Below are 19,273 nucleotides of genomic sequence, written 5' to 3'. Positions count from 1 at the left end.
AAAGTTGGGCGCTTAACCAACTGAGCCACCCAGGCGCCCGATCATTCATGTGTTCTTAAGATCCCATCCCATACACTATAAGGGGCACCAAGCAGTGCTGCCCAATCCTGCTCTCTATCTCCTTCTGTTCATAATTTCTACCCTCCATTTCCATGTTCTCCCACTTGCCAGACTTTGGACTGGTTTTTGATTCCCTACAGCCTCCTTGAAATCTGTCTTCCCAACTCTGCCATTGGACTGCTTTTTGTCTGTTGTCTAAGAATGTCTTGTCCTCTCCAATAAGCTAAAACACTAAGCAAGCAAGAGGTCAGCTTGCTTTCACAGCTCACAAAACTGACAAGCAGCTCAAATAGGAGGGCCTATCAGAAGACAACTTATCTCTTTTCTCAGTTTCCAAATTTCTCTGGTCTCTGTGTAACTGGTAGTCCTGTCTTTGGACTGTAGGAACTTATTGTCTAATCACCTTTGGAGTAAAAACCATTTTCCTTAGGGCATTTGAGCACTGTATGGGTTTAGTCCCTATTACACCTTTGGGCTCATGTCTCACCATTCCCTATTCTCTATGCCCCAGCCATACTGAACTTCTTGAATTGGGTGCATTTGTACTCATGCATTCATCTATTTAGCCTTTTATTCTACAAGTATTTATTGAGGGCATACTGTGCAGCAGATACTTTTAAAGATGCTGTGTTCAAAGAAAGGCAAAGTCCCATGCATTCTTGGGTAGGAGAGGTGGACATAGACCATAAACAGGTAAACAACAAGACAATTTTCTATCATGATCTATGCATGAAGGCAGTAAAATAGGGTGATGGGATGGGAGGGGAGAGGGAGCAGAGAGTAGCCACTTTTGTTTGGATGGTCAGGGAAGGCCTCTGTGGGAAGTATATGGAAGTGAGGCCTGATTGATATATGAAGGTTAAGGATGCAAAACTGAGATGGAGTGCTTAAAACAGAAGGAATGGGCCCTTACAAACACCTTGTGGCAAGAAGGAGCTTGGTTTTTTGGGGAAACAGAAAGCTAGGGAGTGTGGCTGAATCTAAGGGAGTGAGGGGGAGAGTAGACTGTGATGGGATCCAGGTGAGAGATGGAGGTCCATCTCATGAGGCACCAGGATCCATCTGGGCCTTGCTCATCTGCCTCTCCAGTCCTCACCCTTACTAGGAGAACTTCAGCACATACTTCAAGCCTTAGCCTAAATATTCCTTAACCCTTCGGTGTGTTAGATACCCCAGTTTGTAGAACTGTGTCATTCCTTTTGCGTAGGACTTTCATGTTCAAGCTATGTTGGCATGCTTTTTCTTTTTTTTTTTTTAAATGTTTTATTTATTTTTGAGACAGAGAGAGACAGAGCATGAGCAGGGGAGGGGCAGAGAGAGAAGGAAACACAGAATCTGAAGCAGGCTCCAGGCTCTGAGCTGTCAGCACAGAGCCCGATGCGGGGCTTGAACTCACAAACTGCAAGATCAAGGCATGCTTTTTCATTGTCACTCCTACTAGTCTGTAAGCTTCTTAAAAATGGAACATAGTAAGCAGTTCGTTAATGAATGGGTGCACGGATGTTTAGCTGGCTGGGCAGGTGGGTGGAAGGATGGATGGATGAACAAAACAGTTACAAAAACTCTACCTGTAAATTGTTCAAATAAAGATTTGGGATGTCAGGGGGGAGTCGGACAACTGTCGTGGGATTGGTGTGTGGGGAACCAGCCCGCTCAGAAATAGCCCATACATTGCTGGCTGTTTGTAGTCTCTTCAGAGAACTAAATATTTGGCTTTCCAAACGCTGATCACTTTGAGTAAAGTGTAGCAGGAACACCTAAGGTTGGACAAGCCCCTTGGATCCTGAGCAGAAGTAATTTGTGGAGACGTTTTCAGTCAGGTGCAGGGCTTTGGGGTCAGATCAGATGGGATTTAATCCTGTGTATGTCACTGGTTGCATGATTCAAGGCAAGTTGGTCAACCTCTTTCAGCTTCACTTTTATTACCTGTAATGAGAGAATAATAATATCCCTAGCCTTGGAGGATTTTACAATGAGAAGAAGAGGTAATCTATTTAATTTGCTTAGCTCAGGGGTTTGCATTTAGTTAGTGCTCAGTGATCACTGTTGCTGCCATCGTTCCTATTCTTCAGTAGAGAAACTTATTGTAGGTAATCTGGTACTTACTGACTGCCCTCAGCCTCTCTGGGCTTGACAGTACTGGCCTTGCAGGATTGTTGTAGGGATTAGGGATGGTCTAATCTCTAATTCCTGGCACATATGAGGACCATACCAGCGTATGGTAATAATAACCAAGCATTAGCCACAAAAAAATGAATGACCCAAAACTGTGGCTGCCATAGGGAGATGGAAGGTGAGTGAACTTGGCCAGAACTCCAGACTGGGTTGGGTTGAACTGTGATGGTTGAGCATGACTTACTCAGTAGAAAGAAGAAGGAAGGATTCTCTAGGCAGAAATGAACAAAGTGAGGGGACCCAGAGTAACCAGACTTCCTTTGTCTGGTTTGTCAATCCTTAAAACTTCACAAGGGACTTTGCCAGTAGCCACCTCTTTGAGGCAAGAGGCATCCCAGCTTGGCAGTCTGGTGTTGCCTTTTTTTTTCTTTAGCTTTGCTCTTCTTTAGGGTGGGACAGTGTGGAGAATTGGAGAGTGTGTCTTCAGAGCTGTCAGGCCCTCTATTGTTAATTTAGAGCAGAGCCTGAGAGGGAGCCAGATATCTGCCCCAACCTGCCCTCCCAGGGGGACTGCCCTAGTTAACTCTGGGGGAAAGAAGAAACAGACTCCTGTCTGCCATTTCTCTGCAGCCATTTCCTTCCTCAAATGTTAGGAATTTAAGTGAGCAAGCCTGCCATAGGCTCCCAACATACTTTATGCCCCTTTCTCTTCAGTCTTTTGTACAAGTCTATGGAGAGTGCCTAGGGTCAGTTCTGACTTTGAGCCCACTGCCCTCCTGAGACCGGGGTCAGTGCTCAGGGCTTAGCATCAGTCAACACAGGCTGCACTGGTTTCTTTATCCGGGGCAGGACTTCTGCCACCTGACCTGGCTCAGACTAAACTCTCTAAGAATATCGGTGGCCTGGCCCTTGTTCTTGGGCTCCTGGTTGGGTCATTTAGGTGTGGTGAGTAGGGAGATATCCTCCAATGGAATTGTGACAGAATGGCTGTATCTGCCCCTGGACCAAAGTCCAACCAAGGCCCTACAAGCTGTCATTCCTCTTCCCACCCAAGTCTTTGAGATTTAATGTGTGTGGTGTGTGCGTGTATTTAGCATTAAGACAGAGGGAAATGTTAGTTCTTATTTCCAGGTGAGATAAAAGGGTTTAGAGGCAGAATAAAATAATAATTAGTCCTTGGTGTGATCTGTTAACTTCCAAGTTCTTGTGAAGAAAAGGAATAAGAAAGAAGTATCCCCAGACTGAGGTGAGTGCTTTTCCCACTTCCAGGAGGAAACAAGAATGTGCTCTAAACAGACAAGTAGCATTGCTGTGATGTGCTGAAAATGGAGGGACCCAATCCCTGCTAATGATGTTTAGCCCCTTCTAACAGTTAGGGATTGTGTTTGGTGGCTAGTGACAGAACGGCCTAACTTAGGATGGCAAAATCAAGTTGGGTTTCACATAACGGGAATCCAGAGGTAGTTAGTCTAGGCTGGTATAATAGCTCCCTGGTGCCATCAGGGACCTGGGCTCTTTCTCACTTTCTACCCAGATTTTAGCAGGTGGCTTTTATTCTTATTTATGTCACCTTCCAATGCAACATAGAGTCTAAGTTCCAGGCAGGAAGAAGGGAAGGGTTAGCTAAGTCAGCTAAGTGTGACTTTTTAAAAAGACTTTCCCGGAAGACCCACCCAGCAATTTCTATGTACATCTTTTAACATCTTATTGGCTACATCTAAGTCACATGATCACCCTTAGCTCCAAGGGAGGTTGGGAAATGGGAGTTTTTTCCTAGATACATTACCACTTAGAAAAAATTGAATCAGGGACGAGGGAGAGAATAGATGTAGTCAACAGATTTGTATTTGAGGGCATGCTGTTTGCCAGGCACTGTGCTGTGCTCTTTCTGTGCACTCTCTCCTTTAGTCCTCACAACAGCCCAGAGAAGCAGTGGTTGTTGTCCCCATTTTACAGATAAGAAACTGGAAACCAGAGAGGTCACAGACTTGCTCAAGGTCACCCAGCTTGCATTGGGTGGAACCACCTCTTGAATCTGGGTCTGACTGGCTCTTAACCTTATGCTCTCTGGCTTTGACGCATTTGGCCAAAATGGTCACTGAATGCCAAGAATTCCGTTTTTGAATAGTCACTGAGTCTGGGTACTCACAATGATAGTAATGACCTGCACTGGAAAGGCTTGTGTCATCTTAGCTAAACCTGTGTGCCCTGTATGGCCATCTTGTCTGAGTGACACAGTCTTTGAGGGCTGAGGGGTGCTTCATTCTTTCCCATCATTGTGCTAACTGAGCATTGCAAATCTATTTTGTGACAGGTCTCCTGATTTGAGAAGTTGTGGGTTAAATTGTAGGGAATATAGGGAGGCAGGGAGAAAACAAGAAAACATTTTTGCCTTAAATCCTATAACTTCATTAAGTTAACTGTTTAATAAGTCAGTTACGGTGGGGGAGTAGAGGACATTACCTTCACCTTTCTTACCTGCAGCCATAGCCTGAATATTTGGGGCACAAAGCATCTTATGTAAGTCCTAGCAGTTAGAGACCAGGAGCTGTTCATAATCCCAAGTTTGAGGGTCTAGAAGGCTGCCAGGTAGCTAGCAGACGTCCATTCTTTTAGCCACCCGCTTAAGGTTTGTTTTGCAGTAAATGGTGGTATTAATCTGAGAAAAGGATTTGTCATTGTCTATCAACTTTATTATCAGAAAGTACTGGCATATGTCAGGGTGTGTCCATCATATGTGCACACACAGTAAAGACTAAAGTTTATAGTTATAAATTGAGCTCCAAGGTTAAAAAGACTGGAAACCTCCATGGTTTTGGGTCAGTTAATGAGAACAGGATTAAATGTGGTTACCATGATTAAATTGGGCTTTAGGGTTGTCTGGCTTTGATGGCAGAGACTGTTTTTTGTGCTATTTTCTTATCTCTCCAAGTGCCTGCCCCAGTGGAGATAGATAGTTGCTCAGTAAATACATGGAGGTTGATAAAGAAAGGAAAATCCCCCTGCCGTTTGGTTGGGCTGAGGCATCATACCCACAGTCTTTGGTTTCTGGAGTTGAGAAAACCCCCTTTTCCTTTCGGTTCTAATATCAACATGTAGGTGGCATGTTTGTTTTACAGCCTGGTTTTTGTGACAAAGTACTGTTATCTCTGGGGTGGAAATAACAAGGGGGTACAGTTACTTAGATCTCACAGCTGGAGTGACCAGGTTATCAAGCTTCGGTGACTTGTCTGGGGTCTGACCCAGAGGACGGCCAGAGCTCTAGTCCTCTAGGCAGCAGCCTTAGCAAAGCCTGCATGGGTGGTTTCCCGAGTTTGAGAAACAGTAAAGAAGATAAAGACCAACTCAGGCAACCCGAAGGCTACTGGCTGGAGTTACACTGATGCAGTTATGGAAGATTAGAGGAAGAAAGGAAAGACAGAGTTAAAGCCTATAATGTACCCTGTAGAACACAGTGGTCCCTGAATGAATGCAGAGTAAGAATTGCTTTTTCTTAAAGAGTAATCCCCAAATATTTCCCATGTATTCCTACTACTGGAGCTTACAGACCAACTGAACGTTAGGAATGGAAGGGCCCTCAGAGATCACAATCTAAATATGTCATTATAAAATGATGTAATAGGACTTCTTCGGCAAAGAGTAACAGAGACCAAACTCAAACTAGCTTGAGTGAGAAAGAGAATTTATGGGTTCACAACCAGAAAGTCCAAGGATATATCTGGTTTAGTTATGGTTAAGACTCAGAGCTCAGGTTAAATTTTTAGGATTGTTTCTCTCCATCTGCTTTCCTTGGTGTTGGTTTCATTCTCAAATAGCTGATTCCCATATAGTTATAGCAGCTCAAGACCAGCTCCAACCAAAGTCCCAGAACTAAGTCTGACAGGCCTGGAATAGTGTCAACCCCTGAACTGATTACTGAGACTTGGAGCCTCAGCTGGATAGGGACTAGTAGAGTCAGTAACACCCAAACCACATGGATCAAAAGTGGGGGAAGGTGGTCCCCAAATGGAAATTGAAATGCTGAAATTGATTTTTATTTTTAAACAAAGCTTTGTGTTTTCATGGTTAAGTCAGGAGAGTGCCTGGGCAGTAAGATTTGTGATTGCTTTTCTTAGTTACTTTACATTGACATTTTAACTGTCTCCCAGACTGGATCGATTCTGCCCTGAGTCTGTGCTGGTAATTGGTAGCTGAGGTTCTTAGGTCATTGCAAGGATGCCTGGGGTCTGGCCACCAAGATGTAAATGCAGCAGCATTTCCATTGTATGCTTTCAGGTGAAAATGAGAGAGCCCTCTGGCTTGGTCATTTGAGGAGTGATGGATCTCCTGGCCAGGACGTTTTTTTTCCTTTCCTTTTTTTAAAAAAACAATTTTTTTTTTGAGAGAGAGAGAGAGAGAGCAAGCACATGAGTAGGAGAGGGGCAGAGGGAGAGGGAGAGAGAGAGAATCTTAAGCAGGCTCACACCCAGCATGGAGCCCGACATGGGACTCCATCTCACAACTGTGAGATCATGACCTAAGCCAAAATCAAGAGTTAGACACTTGAACCACCCAGGTGCCCCTCTTTTTCAAATTTTTATTTAAATTCTTGTTAGTTAACATACAGTGTAAAATTGGTTTCAGCAGTGGAATTCAGTGATTCGTTAGTTAAATACAACACCTAGCACTCATCGCAAGTGTCCACAAGTACATCAACAAGTGTCCTCCCTAATTCCCATCACTCATCTAACCCATCCACCCACCCTCCTCTCCTCCAGCAACCCTCACTTTGTTCTCTATCATTAAGAGTCTCTTGTGGTTACTTCTCTTTCTTCTCCTTCCCTGCCTTCCCATATGTTCATCTGTTTTGTTTCTTAACTTCCACACATGATTGAAATCATATAGTATTTGTCTTTCTCTGACTTACTTATTTTGCTTAGCATAATACACTCTAGCTCTGTGCACATTGTTGGAAGTGGCAAGGTTTCATTCTTTTTGATGGCTAATATTCCATTGTATATATACCACATCTTCTTTATCCATCCATCAGTCCATGAACATTTCGGCTCTCTCCAAAGCTTGGCTATTATTCATAATGCTGCTGTAAACACTGGGGTGCATGTACCCCTTCGAATCTGTATTTTTGTATCCTTTGGGTAAATACCTAGTCGTGCAAATGCTGGATCCTAGGGTAGTTCTATTTTGAACTTTTTGAGGAATCCCCATACTGTTCTCCTGAGTGGACGCACCAGTTTACATTTCTACCAACAGTACAACAGTGCACGACTAGGGGAGGGGCAGAGGGAGAGAGAGAATCTTAAGCAGGCTGTCCTGCTTAAGGAGGGGGTTCCTCTTTCTCACATCACCAACACCTGTTGTTTCTTGTGTTGTTAATTTTAGCCATTCTGACAGGTACAAGGTAGTATCTTATCATTGTTTATATTTGTATTTCCCTGATGATGAGCTATGTTGAGCATCTTTTCATGTGTCTGTTAGCCATCTGGATGTCTTCTTTGGAAAAGTGTCTATTCATGTCTTTAAGGCTGGGATCTTTTTTCCAGGGATACTGGCTGCCCCATCCAAGGGTCCTTGGCAATTTTTTGGTCCTGCTGGGCTGGGGTGTGTTCTCCTTTCTCCCTAATCTAAATTCTGCAAAGCTTATGGAGCTGCTGCTGTGTCCCTGGTACCAGGTAATTGGGATGCAGACATAACTAGGATCCTGACCCAAGGAAGGCAGGGAGAAAGGCAGCTTGCAATAGGAGACAGGCGATGAAAGGGGAGTCCTTCTCTGTGCCTCAGAAGTTTTTCCTGTAGACTCCGTTCATGTCCTGACCTGTGGCCCCACCCCATTCTCCTTTATAGTTTCTAGGTCTGCACATATGTAGGCCATGGACATACATATGGAGAGGCATTAGAAAGCACATGGGCTCTGCAGCCTGGTTGGGATTAAGCCCTGGCTCCACTCTTTCCCAGCAGTATGGTTTTGGACAAATCATTTATCTTCTCTGTGCCTTAGTTTCCTTGTCTCTAAAATCTGACTGTTTAGAGGATTGTTAGGTCAGCATTCTTATGGGTTCCTGTTTGAGAAATAGGTAAGAGATTACATAAAGAGGTTGCTGTGCCTATTTACTCACCATCTTGGAAGAATGTTAATTATGCTGCTAATTGTCCTTTGGGCTGTGCTAGATGCCAGTGGGAGAGATACTGGGCTTAAAAGCCTTCTATCCAAGCTGGACTGCTCCAGACAGATAAATGGACAAAGAGCAAAAGAGAAAAGGAATAAGATCATTTATTTGTTCAGTAGTATTTATAAAGCATCTACTCTACACCAGTCATTGGACAGAAGTTCTAGGCATATCATAATTGGCCAGAAGGGCCTCTGGTCTGAGGGACCTCATAGTCCACTTGGGTGTTAGATGAGTGAACATACAATTATGGTCCATTGTATTAGTATGACATGGAATCAGCAAAGGTCCCAGTCTAGACTGGGGATATGTGTCTGGGGTGGCTTCCTGGAGGAAGTGACATGTAGGCCAGGTCCCAAAGCACTAGAAGTCAGGCAGGAAGAATGAAGGACTAGGTGTGGAAGATGTTCCAGGCAGAGGGAATAGTCTATGCAAAGGCCTGGAGGAAATTTGAGTGTAAAGTATATTGTTCTTTGGGGAGTCTTGGCTGCCACTGGTGCTGTCTGGAATGGGCTGAATATGCCTCTTTCGTTGCAGGGACATGGAGAAGGTGGAGCGGCAGGCGGTCCCCCAGGCCAATCACACAGAGTCCTGTCGAGAGTGTGGCCGTGTGGGACCTGGACATGCAAGGGATTGTCCTCACCGCAGCCATGAGGATTCCTTTGGCTTCGAGAGGCGGGAGCAAGAGGAAGAACGTTACCGTTCCCAGAGGGACCCACTGGAGGGCAAGCGGGACAGGAGCAAGGCCAGGTCCCCATACTCACCAGCTGAGGAGGATGCCTTGTTCGTGGATTTACCTGGTGGCCTGAGAGGCCAGCAAGCACAGCCCCAGCGGGCAGAGAAGAACGGAGTGCTGCCCACCACATATGGTCCAGGAGAGCAGAATGGGACCAGCGGGTATCAGCGGGCCTTTCCTCCCAGGAACAACCCTGAAAAGCACAGCCAGAGGAAGAGCAGCCTGGCCCAGGTGGAGCACTGGGCAAAAGCCCAGAAGGGGGACGGCAGGAGGTCAGTAATAGACTCAGGATGGCTGCTACTAATGAGTGTAATAATGTAATAACGGTAGCCATCATTTACCCAGCACGTGCTGGGTAAATGCTGGCCTTAAACTCTCCACCTCCATTAGCTCCATAAATTCCTGTAACAACCCTGCAAGGAGGGGATGATGTCCCCAGTTTGTACTGGGGACAAAGAAACTGGGGCTTGGAGAAGTGAAGGAGCCTGCCCAGGGCACATGGATAAGTGGGAGAGCCAGAGTGCAGACCCGGGTCTATGAACCTGCCAAGTCTGTATGAGATTATATCAGGTGGCTTCTCTGTTCCCTAACAAGTGTGTCTGGAGACAGTCAGCATGTAGATAGTAACTGATCTCTTACTCTGCTACTTCTCTACATCCGGGAAATATTTGTAGAGTAAATACAGATCCATTTTTAATTGCAGGCACACAGAGAGGTGCTTAGGCACTGTTGACAGGAGGCTTTATCATACCTATTCCTTCAAGAAGCAGTTTTAATGATTCAGAGGGCATGCATCTTTTGCTATTTGCAAAGCACTGTTTGTATTTTATTATAATTTTAGATTAATAAGGGCACTTTTCTGAATGTGAAAAATTCAGGGTGACCTGGCTTCCCCATTTTGTCCTCCTTATGAAGACAGTAAATTGTGTCACCATCCCCAGGCTTCAAAAACAAACCACTGACTGCAGAAGAGTTAGCGAGGCCCTCATGCATTCAGAAAGCTCCTCAGGGACTAGAGGGGCTGCAGTGATGTGACACAGCTCAGGCCAAGTCTGCCACAGACTTATCTGCCTGTGATAAACATACTCTAAAATGCCACACTGCATTCTCCCTGTTGGTGGGGCCCAGACTTTCCCCTGTGGACTGTTGTGGCAGGAGTGCTCCCAAGGGAATAGCTTAGGCCTCTTTCTAGGTGTGTGGGTGTTGTGTGCATGTGTAGGTAGCGTAACCTCTTTAATCTGGTCTCGGTGGGCAGTTTGTGAGGGTAGATGGTGGAGAAATTACAATGGAAATCCCCCAAGGAATTGGTAGACATTATTGTGGAACAGACTAGGAAAAGGAAGTCCTTTTGTGTTGTAGCTCTCTTCTCATTCCCACCTGGGACTGGCCAGGTGTCAGTTCCATTTGTTCAAATTTTGTGTCTTATTAAAAACAGAAAGCTACTTCCCAAGGACACGGAGGTGGGAAGCTTCTATTCTTGGTGCTGGGCTAGATAGACGCCCCCCTGGGAGGTGATTTTAAGTGCCCTCCCTGCTGAGCGAGGTTGGAAAGTTAGCAGGCATTGCATCGTCCAGGTCCTCCTACTCTTTGGTAAAAAAAAAAAAAAATTGGATTTTATTTGAAACAGCAGTAGGGGAGCCACTGGAAGGTTTAAAACAGGTAACTGATGTGATCTGATTAATGATTCAGAAAGAAGAGCCCAGGAAAGATGCTGTTGTAATGGTCTAGGATGGTAACAGTGGAAATAGAAAGAAAGAGAAAGATTTGAGATACATTTTGGAGGTTGAAACAGCAAAGCTTGTCAGTGATTTGGATGCTCAGGATGAGAGAAAAGGAGGAACAAGGATGATCCCTAGAGTTTTGACTTGAACAGCCAGGTGGTTACTGAGATGGGGAAGGCTTAGGAGCAAGATCAGGGAGGTGTCAGTGTTCCCATTTTGGTAACCCTGTTTGAGAAGCCTATTAGCTATCCAGAGGGAGATGTCAGGGAGACAGTTCGGTATGGATTGTGGTATTGAAACCCGGTTGGGAGTAGTCAGCACATAAATGGTACCTCAACACTAAGAAGTTAGCAGCAGAAGGGGGATCCGGCAGAGGCAACAGGTGTGGTTAGAGAGAAGCTACTCATGGCAAGTTAGCTATTTCCTCTTGCATGCTGCAACTGCTAAGAACTGAAGTAAATATGGGGCAGGTTAGGGGAGGTAAAGGCAGGAGAAGCTAGAGATAGTGGCAGATAGGAAAGATAAGGAGTTAGCCCAGATGAGCCTGTATATCTTGCTAAAGATTTTGGGTTTAGTCTTGGAGGCCTGTGAAAGCCATCAATGGTTTGAAGAGTACTGGCAAGAAAGAGGCATCAGGATCACCAGGGGAGATTTTCTAGCTGAGATGGTCCTTACTACATCCCAGTTCTAATACAGCAGGTCCATATATATGGTGAAGAAATCAGCCATGTGATTCTGATGTGCCCCAATCAAAGTGAGAATGGTAGTTTTAGTTTCCCCTTACTCTTATAATATTTTTTTATTAAAGCAGTATATGCACATAGTTTAAGGATTTAAGTAGTATGACCCCCATCCATCCCTACTTCTAATTTTTGTCCCTTTGAGGCAACCACTTTCAGTTCTTTCAGTAGTTTTCCCAATTTACCTGAAATCAAATAAGATACTTACATTGCTCTTTCTTGATTTTTCAATTTTAGTTATCAATCGACATTCTGCTCTAGAAGATAAAGATTGAAGTGTCTCATACCCCACTCTGCCTTTCCAATAGACATACACTTACCTGTATCCTAGTTTCGCAATATAGCATAATTTTTCTAGTCAGTTTTTATATTATGACAATATAAATATTCACAGCTGGGCCATAGAGTATACTATTATTTCATTTGTACAATTTTTGTTTTCTGGTGTTGATAATTTTCATGCTTATAGTTTGCTGTGTTTTTTTTTAAGTGTTTATTTATTTTGAGAGAGAAAGTGTGAATGGGGAAGGAGCAGAGAGAGGGACAGAGAGAGAGAGAGAATCCCAAAGCAGCCTCTATACTGCCAGTACAGAGCCTGATGTGGGGCTCAAACTCATGAACTGTGAAATCATGACCTGAGCTGTAGTCGGACGCTTAACCAACTGAGCCATCCAAGCATCTCAAGTTTTCTTCATTTTCTTTGCACCAGTTGCTAATTCATCACCAAATTCATAGTTAGTTCCATGTGTAAATCTCCCTTTGTTCAGTACCTCCAAATCAGTAAACCACTCACAAAAAAAAAAAAAAAAAATACCAAAGGATAAATAATGAAAGATAAGTGTCCTTCTACTTTATTTCAGAAACCTACTTTCAGTCCCTAAAGACCAACCACTGTATTAAGAAAAAGAAACCCTGTCCTTCACCTTGCTTTTTTCACTTAATGTGTCAGTGTATGTGCAAGTCTCTTTCCATATCAGCACATATAGACATATATCATTAATTTGGAGTAAGCAGAGTATTCCATTGTATGGATCTGCGGTGATATTTATACCATCTCCTACTGATGGACAGTGAGGTTGGTTACAAACATTTGCTGTTATAAACTATGCTGCAGTGCATATCCCTGTCCATTGTCTCTGCATATCAGTGCATGTGTACTTAAAGAACAGATGACTTTCAGTGGAGTGACTGGGTCAAAGGATACATGCCATTTTAATTATGGTAGTTATTACAAAATTGTCCTCCAACAATGCTGTTTCAGTTTATACCTCACCCAAAGTGTCCTTGTCTGTCCATCCCCATATTGGCACTGGGAACTACTGTTTCAAGTTAACTTCTTGCTCTGATGACACTATGGCAGCATTTAGATGGAGAAGAGCCTGAAAGAGGAAATGATTGCGTGTAAGCTGGTCCTACCTTGGGTAGGAGGCGGGGAGGACCCAAACCGAAGCAGTGAAGATGCTGAGGATTGTGAAGAAGGTTGGGAGGATACACAGATGTTGAGGTTGGGTAGGTATAAGAGTTGGTAAACTGCTTCATCGAGGCCTGGAAGGTGAGGAGGGCCACAGGTAGAGTTAACGTTAACAAGTTTGGCTTGGCAAGTAAGTAGATGTGGTACAGCCTGGATGTGAGGTGTTGTAACAACACTCCCCTCCTCACCCATACCCCTATGTGACTCTAATGTGCAGCCAGGCTTGAGAACCCTAGCTCAGAGTGAGCCATAGCAGAGGGCCAAAGGCAGAATGAGGAGGACTTCCAGCCTAAGGGGTGGACAAAAGCAGTCTCCATGAAGGAGGTGAGCAGGAGACAGGTGATGGAGGGAGTTGCATTTTGAAGGAGTCTGGTTTGTGCTGTGAATGAGGACTTCTCCTTGGCGGGTGGTGCCTTCCCACAAAGCTGGGAGGCACTGAAAAAGTATCTGGAACCTAAGGTCTCTGATCAGTCACTGGGGCTTTTGATTCCACTGAGATTCCTTTTATTTTATTTTATTTTATTTTATTTTATTTTATTTTATTTTATTTTATTTTATTTATTTTATTATTTGAGAGAGAGAGGATACAAGTGAGTGAGGGTCAGAGAGAGAGGGAGAAGAAGCAGGACTCACCCTAGGAAAGGCTCGAACTCACAAACCTTGAGATCATGACCTAAGCTGAAGTCAGTTGCTTAAGTGACTGAGCCACCCAGGCTGAGCCCCTCCACTGAGCTTCTGGATGAACTTGCATGGGCAGACCTGATCTGCCCTTCTCAGTGGAGCTAGGACCTTCAAGTTAGGTCAGGAGGCAGAATACTATGAGAGGAAGACAGGAAGAACCCAGAAATGTGGCCTGGCCAGCGAGAAACTCTTTGTGGCAGGGGCACAGAAAGGACTTTCAAAAGCTGTGTGACTGATATGCAGTTGTAAGTTGTTGGTTGACCTGTCTCTACATAACTGCTTCCGGCAGCCCACAAACCTATGTCATTCTGCTACACACAATGGCCGGTACTTGGGGCCGGAGGGTCACACAGGAGAGCTAAAAAATAAGTGAGTTGCAAGGAGATGACAGGGTTGGGGAAAGCGTCGAACTGTCCTTAGATATGAGCTGGGAGTTTGAGCCTTTCTTATCTCTGGGGCAAGGTGACATCAGGTCTGTAGATGAAAACAATTCATTGGCCTTGAAGGTCATTGAGCACACAGCGAGAGAAACTTCAGTCTAGTGATGGAAGTGGATCTCAATGGGCTGAACGTGAAAAGTGAGGAATTGAAGACACCCTTTTGAGAAGAAAGCTGTTAGTCTCTGAGCACGTGAAGTGCACAGTCTCTGATCATTCACTTGTATCTGGAAAGGACTGCATCTTGCATTCCCCGAGTTGTTTTCCTTAAAGGTATATTTGTAATCTCTCACAGTCAAGTGATAAGTAGATCTGGCTGCTTAATAAAAAAGCCTCCTCCATTTGAAAATATAGAAGAGGGATGTCTGTGCTTTATATGATTCAGACTGTACTAATCTTGTTAGATTGAGCACATTAGACATTGCAAGGAGGGTTATTTGGGCTGTAATATGATCTCATATTTGTGGCTCTAGACCACACAAGAAATTATTTCTAACTGTTCTTTTAGTACTTGGAGATACGTATTATTGTGTTTCACATCATTAAACTCCTTTAGAATGATGTCTTTCGAGGATAAGCTGATGTACCCTTAGAATTCTACATCCTAAGAGATTGTTGTGAAATTCTAGCCTTGCATTTCTTTCTGGGTATTTAAAGTAATTTACATACCCATAAAATAAAAAGGCAGGGGTGGGGGTGGTATCAGGGACTCAGATATTACAATAAGGAACAGAGTCGAAAGTGAAAGTCTTGCACAATTGATGTGGAGGTTAGGGCGAGGAATGTCTGTTGCATAAGTAATTCGTTATGAAAAGTGATTTTACATTTCGATATTACCACTTTGTAGTGGCTGTATCAGAATATCCTCTTTAGTGCCTTTTGGAACAGGGAGGCCCCATGGCACAGAGCAGGGTAATGAGGGCAGGAGACCTTGAGCCTTTTTTTTGGGTAAGGCTGGGGTTGGGGGCCGGCAAATGGATCTGCTGTTGGGGCAGCGCTGCTCTGGGTGCTCTTGCCTATTTCAGGCAGGATCTTTACCTTTCCTTACAAACCTACCTCCTGCAACCCTCACTCCACCCTTGGTTAGTTACCTTGATTTGGCCTCCGGAGCTCACCATTGCACTGAGGTCTTTGGGGTTGCCCCCAAATGGCCAACCCTGGGGAGTGGGGGTGGGGGGATGATAGTGCATAAGCAGAGCCCATAGGCTAGAGGACCAGCTGAGGCATTTGGGGGTAAAGCGGTGTGGGGGTACTCTGGGTGACATAGGCACTGGGAGCAGGCTGCAGAACCAGACCAAAGGCTTGTGCAGATGGGAGCACAGCAAGGACATACTTTGCATAGTCTGAGTTTTGCTTCAGTCAGAGTGAACAGTAGTTGGTGGAGTCATGAACTCCCCAGTGGAAGCCCCTAGCCTGGTTTCTGCCACCAATGCTGTTTGAGGATTCAGCCACTGCCCCCTGCTCAGAGACACATTTCCCTCTGACTTTGGGAAATCAGTAGCAAACCTGCCACCTAGTGGAAGCAGACACACTAGATGGACACACTAGACAGGTCTGGGCCGAAGAGATCTTAAAATTACCTTCTGTAATTGCAAAGGTAACGATGAAAAGAGAAGAAAGCCACCATTTTTGAATGACAGCTATTTCTGATCCCTTCAACAATCTATTATATTCTTAGTATCCCCATTTTATAGTAGGGAGAGTGAGGACATAAAAGACAAGAAGGAAGTGCTTAAACAAGTTGAATTTAAGATGAATTTAAGAACAACTAGAACGGCACTCCTCAAACTTTGGCCACCCAGAGGGCTTGTTAGAACACAGGAGGCCTGACTCTAACCCCAGGGTTTCTGATTTGGCAGGTCTGGGTGGGGCTCCGTAACCTGCATTTCTAACAAGTTCCCAGGTGCTGATGCTGCCTGCCCATCCAAGACCATACTTTGAGTAGCACTGGCTTAAAACAATATCTGGCTGGTTATGCATCAGGACTTTCTCAACCCTGGACAGTACCACAGAGTGAGACATAGTTCCTGCCTTCCAAGGATTTACAGCTTATCTGGTGAGGAGATGCCTTATGAGGATGAAAAGGTTACATCAATAAAAAGACCTTGGACAAGTTTCCTACCACATAGTCACTAGGTCAGAGCAGAGCAGGAACCCTGAGAGCTGCAGTATTGCTGACGGCCTCCGTGTAAAGGTCATGGGACTGTGTTGTGGAGAATGAGTGAGATTTGGATGTATAGGGCAAGGGGAACCCATACAGATAGGGGAGGCAAGAACAATAATATGAGAATAAGGAAGTTTCTGCAAGGAGGAAGCGGAGGCTCAGAGCAGTCTGGTAAGCTGCCTAGGGTCATATAGCCAGTGGATGGTAGAGCCAGCATCCAAACCCGGGTCAAGCTATCTTTGCTTTTTCCACTCTGAGAAGCTGTCCGGGTGTGTAGGAGGCCAGATGGGATTAGGGTGAGGCTCTTAGTCCCAGGTTCCAGCAAGTGCAGGGATGCATCTATGCATCTGAGTGGAAGTACCTCTAGCTATTGGGCTCTAGATGCCTGACCTGCCCCAGCCCAGTCCTGGTCCTGGTTGGAGAAGCAGTGAGAAAACAGCAGGACTGCAAGGTGGGTTGGGATCAGGTGCTAGAGAGTGGTGACCACTAAAGGGTTTGGGTTTTATTTTGTAAGCAGTGGGGAGCCATTGAACTTTTTGGAGCAAGACAGTAATTGGACCCAAGCAATTGACTGTCTACAGTGTGGACACTGGTTAGGAAGGTCTGAGTTGTCTGGGGGAAGATGATTAATCAGTATCTGGACTAGAGTAGTAGAAAAAGAAAAGAACTGGTACCAGCCACTTCCTTTAAGAACCTCCAGAACTTGATGTGAGGATACCAGCAGAGGGCAAGTCTTTATGACCCAGAGAATTAGGAGGCATTTCCTAGTAATAGGCACTCCTGTTTGGAAGAGCTGATGAACAGCAGGAGGGAGAGGAGGAGGCAGGTTCCCTCATCTTGCACTTGAAGTGATGGGTGTGGGGCAGCCGGGTTGCTTGGAAGGGGGGTTGATATTCCAAGGTTGTTGGAGAACAATGGTTTTGGAGTCCTCTGCAAAGGGAGGGAGTGACTGAGGTCCTGGGGTCTGCATTGATTGTTCTTTGGGGTTCTTAGCGGGCTCCCTCGTGTGCTTGGCATTGTGGATTTTCTTAACTATGTTTCCAAACACCTGGCAGATGTCATGCTGTTCATCTTACCCATTTTTCCTTTCTCCTCAGCCTGCCGCCGGACCAGACCCTTCCCCGCCAGGGCCCCAGCCAGTCCCTGTCCTTCCCGGAAAACTACCAGACCCTTCCTAAGAGTACCCGACACCCCTCAGGGGGCTCCTCGCCCCCTCCCCGCAACCTGCCGAGTGACTACAAGTATGCGCAGGACCGAGCCAGCCACCTGAAGATGTCAAGCGAGGAGCGCAGGGCACACCGGGACGGCACCGTGTGGCAGCTCTACGAGTGGCAGCAGCGCCAGCAGTTCCGGCACGGCAGCCCCACGGCGCCCATCTGTGCTGGCTCGCCAGAGTTCCCCGACCAGGGCCGGAGCAGGAGCATGCTGGAGGTGCCCCGCTCCATCTCTGTGCCTCCGTCTCCCTCGGACATCCCTCCTCCGGGCCCCCCGAGGGCCTTCCCACCCAGGCGGCCACACACGCCGGCAGAGAGGGTCACCGTGAAGCCACCGGACCAGCGGAGGAGTGTGGACATCTCGCTGGGGGGTTCTCCCAGCAAGGCCCGGGGCCACACCACCAAGGTGAGACTCTGGAGGGCTGCCCTGCAGCTGGGGTTCAGCCCTAATACTCAGTTTGAACCTTCACGTGGTTTAAACACAAATTTGAGCGATTTTGAATAATGATAGGTGATACCTGTGCAGTACTTTTAGGGCCAGGTGTAGTACTGAAGGCCTGACTTTAATGCTTACAAGAGCCCTGTGATGTAGGTGCTGTTATCATGCCCACTTCACAGATGAGAATAAGAGATGAAGGACCATACAACTGGAAGTCTGCTTCCTTGCAGCTTGGAAGGCAGAAAAGATACCTGTGTTCAGTTGGTTCAATAATTTTTAATAACCCCAACTTTAGCTTTATCTCTCCAAGGGGCTTTCCCAGTTTACACTGTTATATCCTGGTGAGAAAGATGTGGAGCCCCATTTCACAGATGAAGAGGGATAGTGCTGTGTGGTAGCCTGTTCTGGTGGAGAGGGGCAGAGGTTCCGGACCGCAGGGTGACTGCCTGTCTCTCCACCGTAGAACTCTTCTCATGTGGACCGACGCTCCATGCCCTCCATGGGCTACATGACCCACACTGTCAGCGCTCCCAGTTTACATGGAAAATCGGTAAGCCGCTCCTCCTCTCCCCGCCACCCCCACCCCTACGAACGCGATGCAGCCTGCGAAGTACCACCTCACTGAGTTTGCTCTCCCCACCCCACGCCAGTTAAATGAAGTGTGCAGGGCAGCTGTCAACCCCCACTTTAGAAATGAGGAAACCGAGGGGCGCCTGTGGGTGGCTCAGCGGGTTAGGTGTCCTACTTTGGCTTGAGTCATGACCTTATGGTTCATGGGTTCAAGCTCCACATCGGGCTCTCTGCTCTCAGGGTAGAGCCTGCTTCAGATCCTCCGTCCCCTTCTCTCTGCCCCTCCCCTGTGTGCGCGCGTGCGCTCGCTCTCTCTCTCTCTCTCAAAAATAAATATTAAAAAAAGAAGAAGAAATGAGGAAACTGAGACTCAGAGAAATTGAATGACTGGCTCTGTGTTATCCAGTTGGCATGGGTCCCCAGATCAGAGGAAGAGCTTGGGGGAAGTGGAGGAAAACGTGGGCTTTTCCTTTCTTTCAGGCAGCATTTTTTTGCCTGCAGCATTTTCCAGCCACCAGACTTTCTCCCATTAGCTCCTCTCCTCTCGTCCTGGTGTTTGCTTTGCTTAGTTAACTTTGTCTTCAAAGCTTGAGTCTGGGTGAGGTTTCACTGTTGGTTGCTGTTTCCTGAAAAGAAAAAAAAACAACAAAAAAACCCCGCTTCCTGCAGCCTCTTTTCTGCCAGTGCCTTTGTTTGTCCTGATGACAGAATTAATGCAATAATTACTTCATGGTGTCGCATCAGTGCTGTCCCGGCACCGG

General features: G+C 45.9%; 1 protein-coding gene across 13 annotated transcripts in view; it reads left to right on the top strand.

The window, feature by feature from the left end:
* The window catches only part of PLEKHA7 (pleckstrin homology domain containing A7), a 222,667-nt gene that overhangs the window by 164,685 nt on the left and 38,709 nt on the right, over nt 1–19,273 (top strand). For all 13 annotated transcript variants that reach the window (XM_023239619.2, XM_023239617.2, XM_023239615.2 and 10 more), the window contains 3 exons: nt 8,877–9,347; nt 17,387–17,909; nt 18,406–18,492. In XM_023239619.2, the coding sequence (XP_023095387.1) occupies nt 8,877–9,347; nt 17,387–17,909; nt 18,406–18,492 (1,081 nt within the window). The remainder of the gene's footprint in view (nt 1–8,876; nt 9,348–17,386; nt 17,910–18,405; nt 18,493–19,273) is intronic.

Source organism: Felis catus, chromosome D1 (genome assembly GCF_018350175.1).
Source record: "Felis catus isolate Fca126 chromosome D1, F.catus_Fca126_mat1.0, whole genome shotgun sequence".
Taxonomy (NCBI): domain Eukaryota; kingdom Metazoa; phylum Chordata; class Mammalia; order Carnivora; family Felidae; genus Felis; species Felis catus.
Note: the sequence above shows the minus strand (reverse complement) of the source record. Positions and strands in the feature narration are given on the sequence as shown.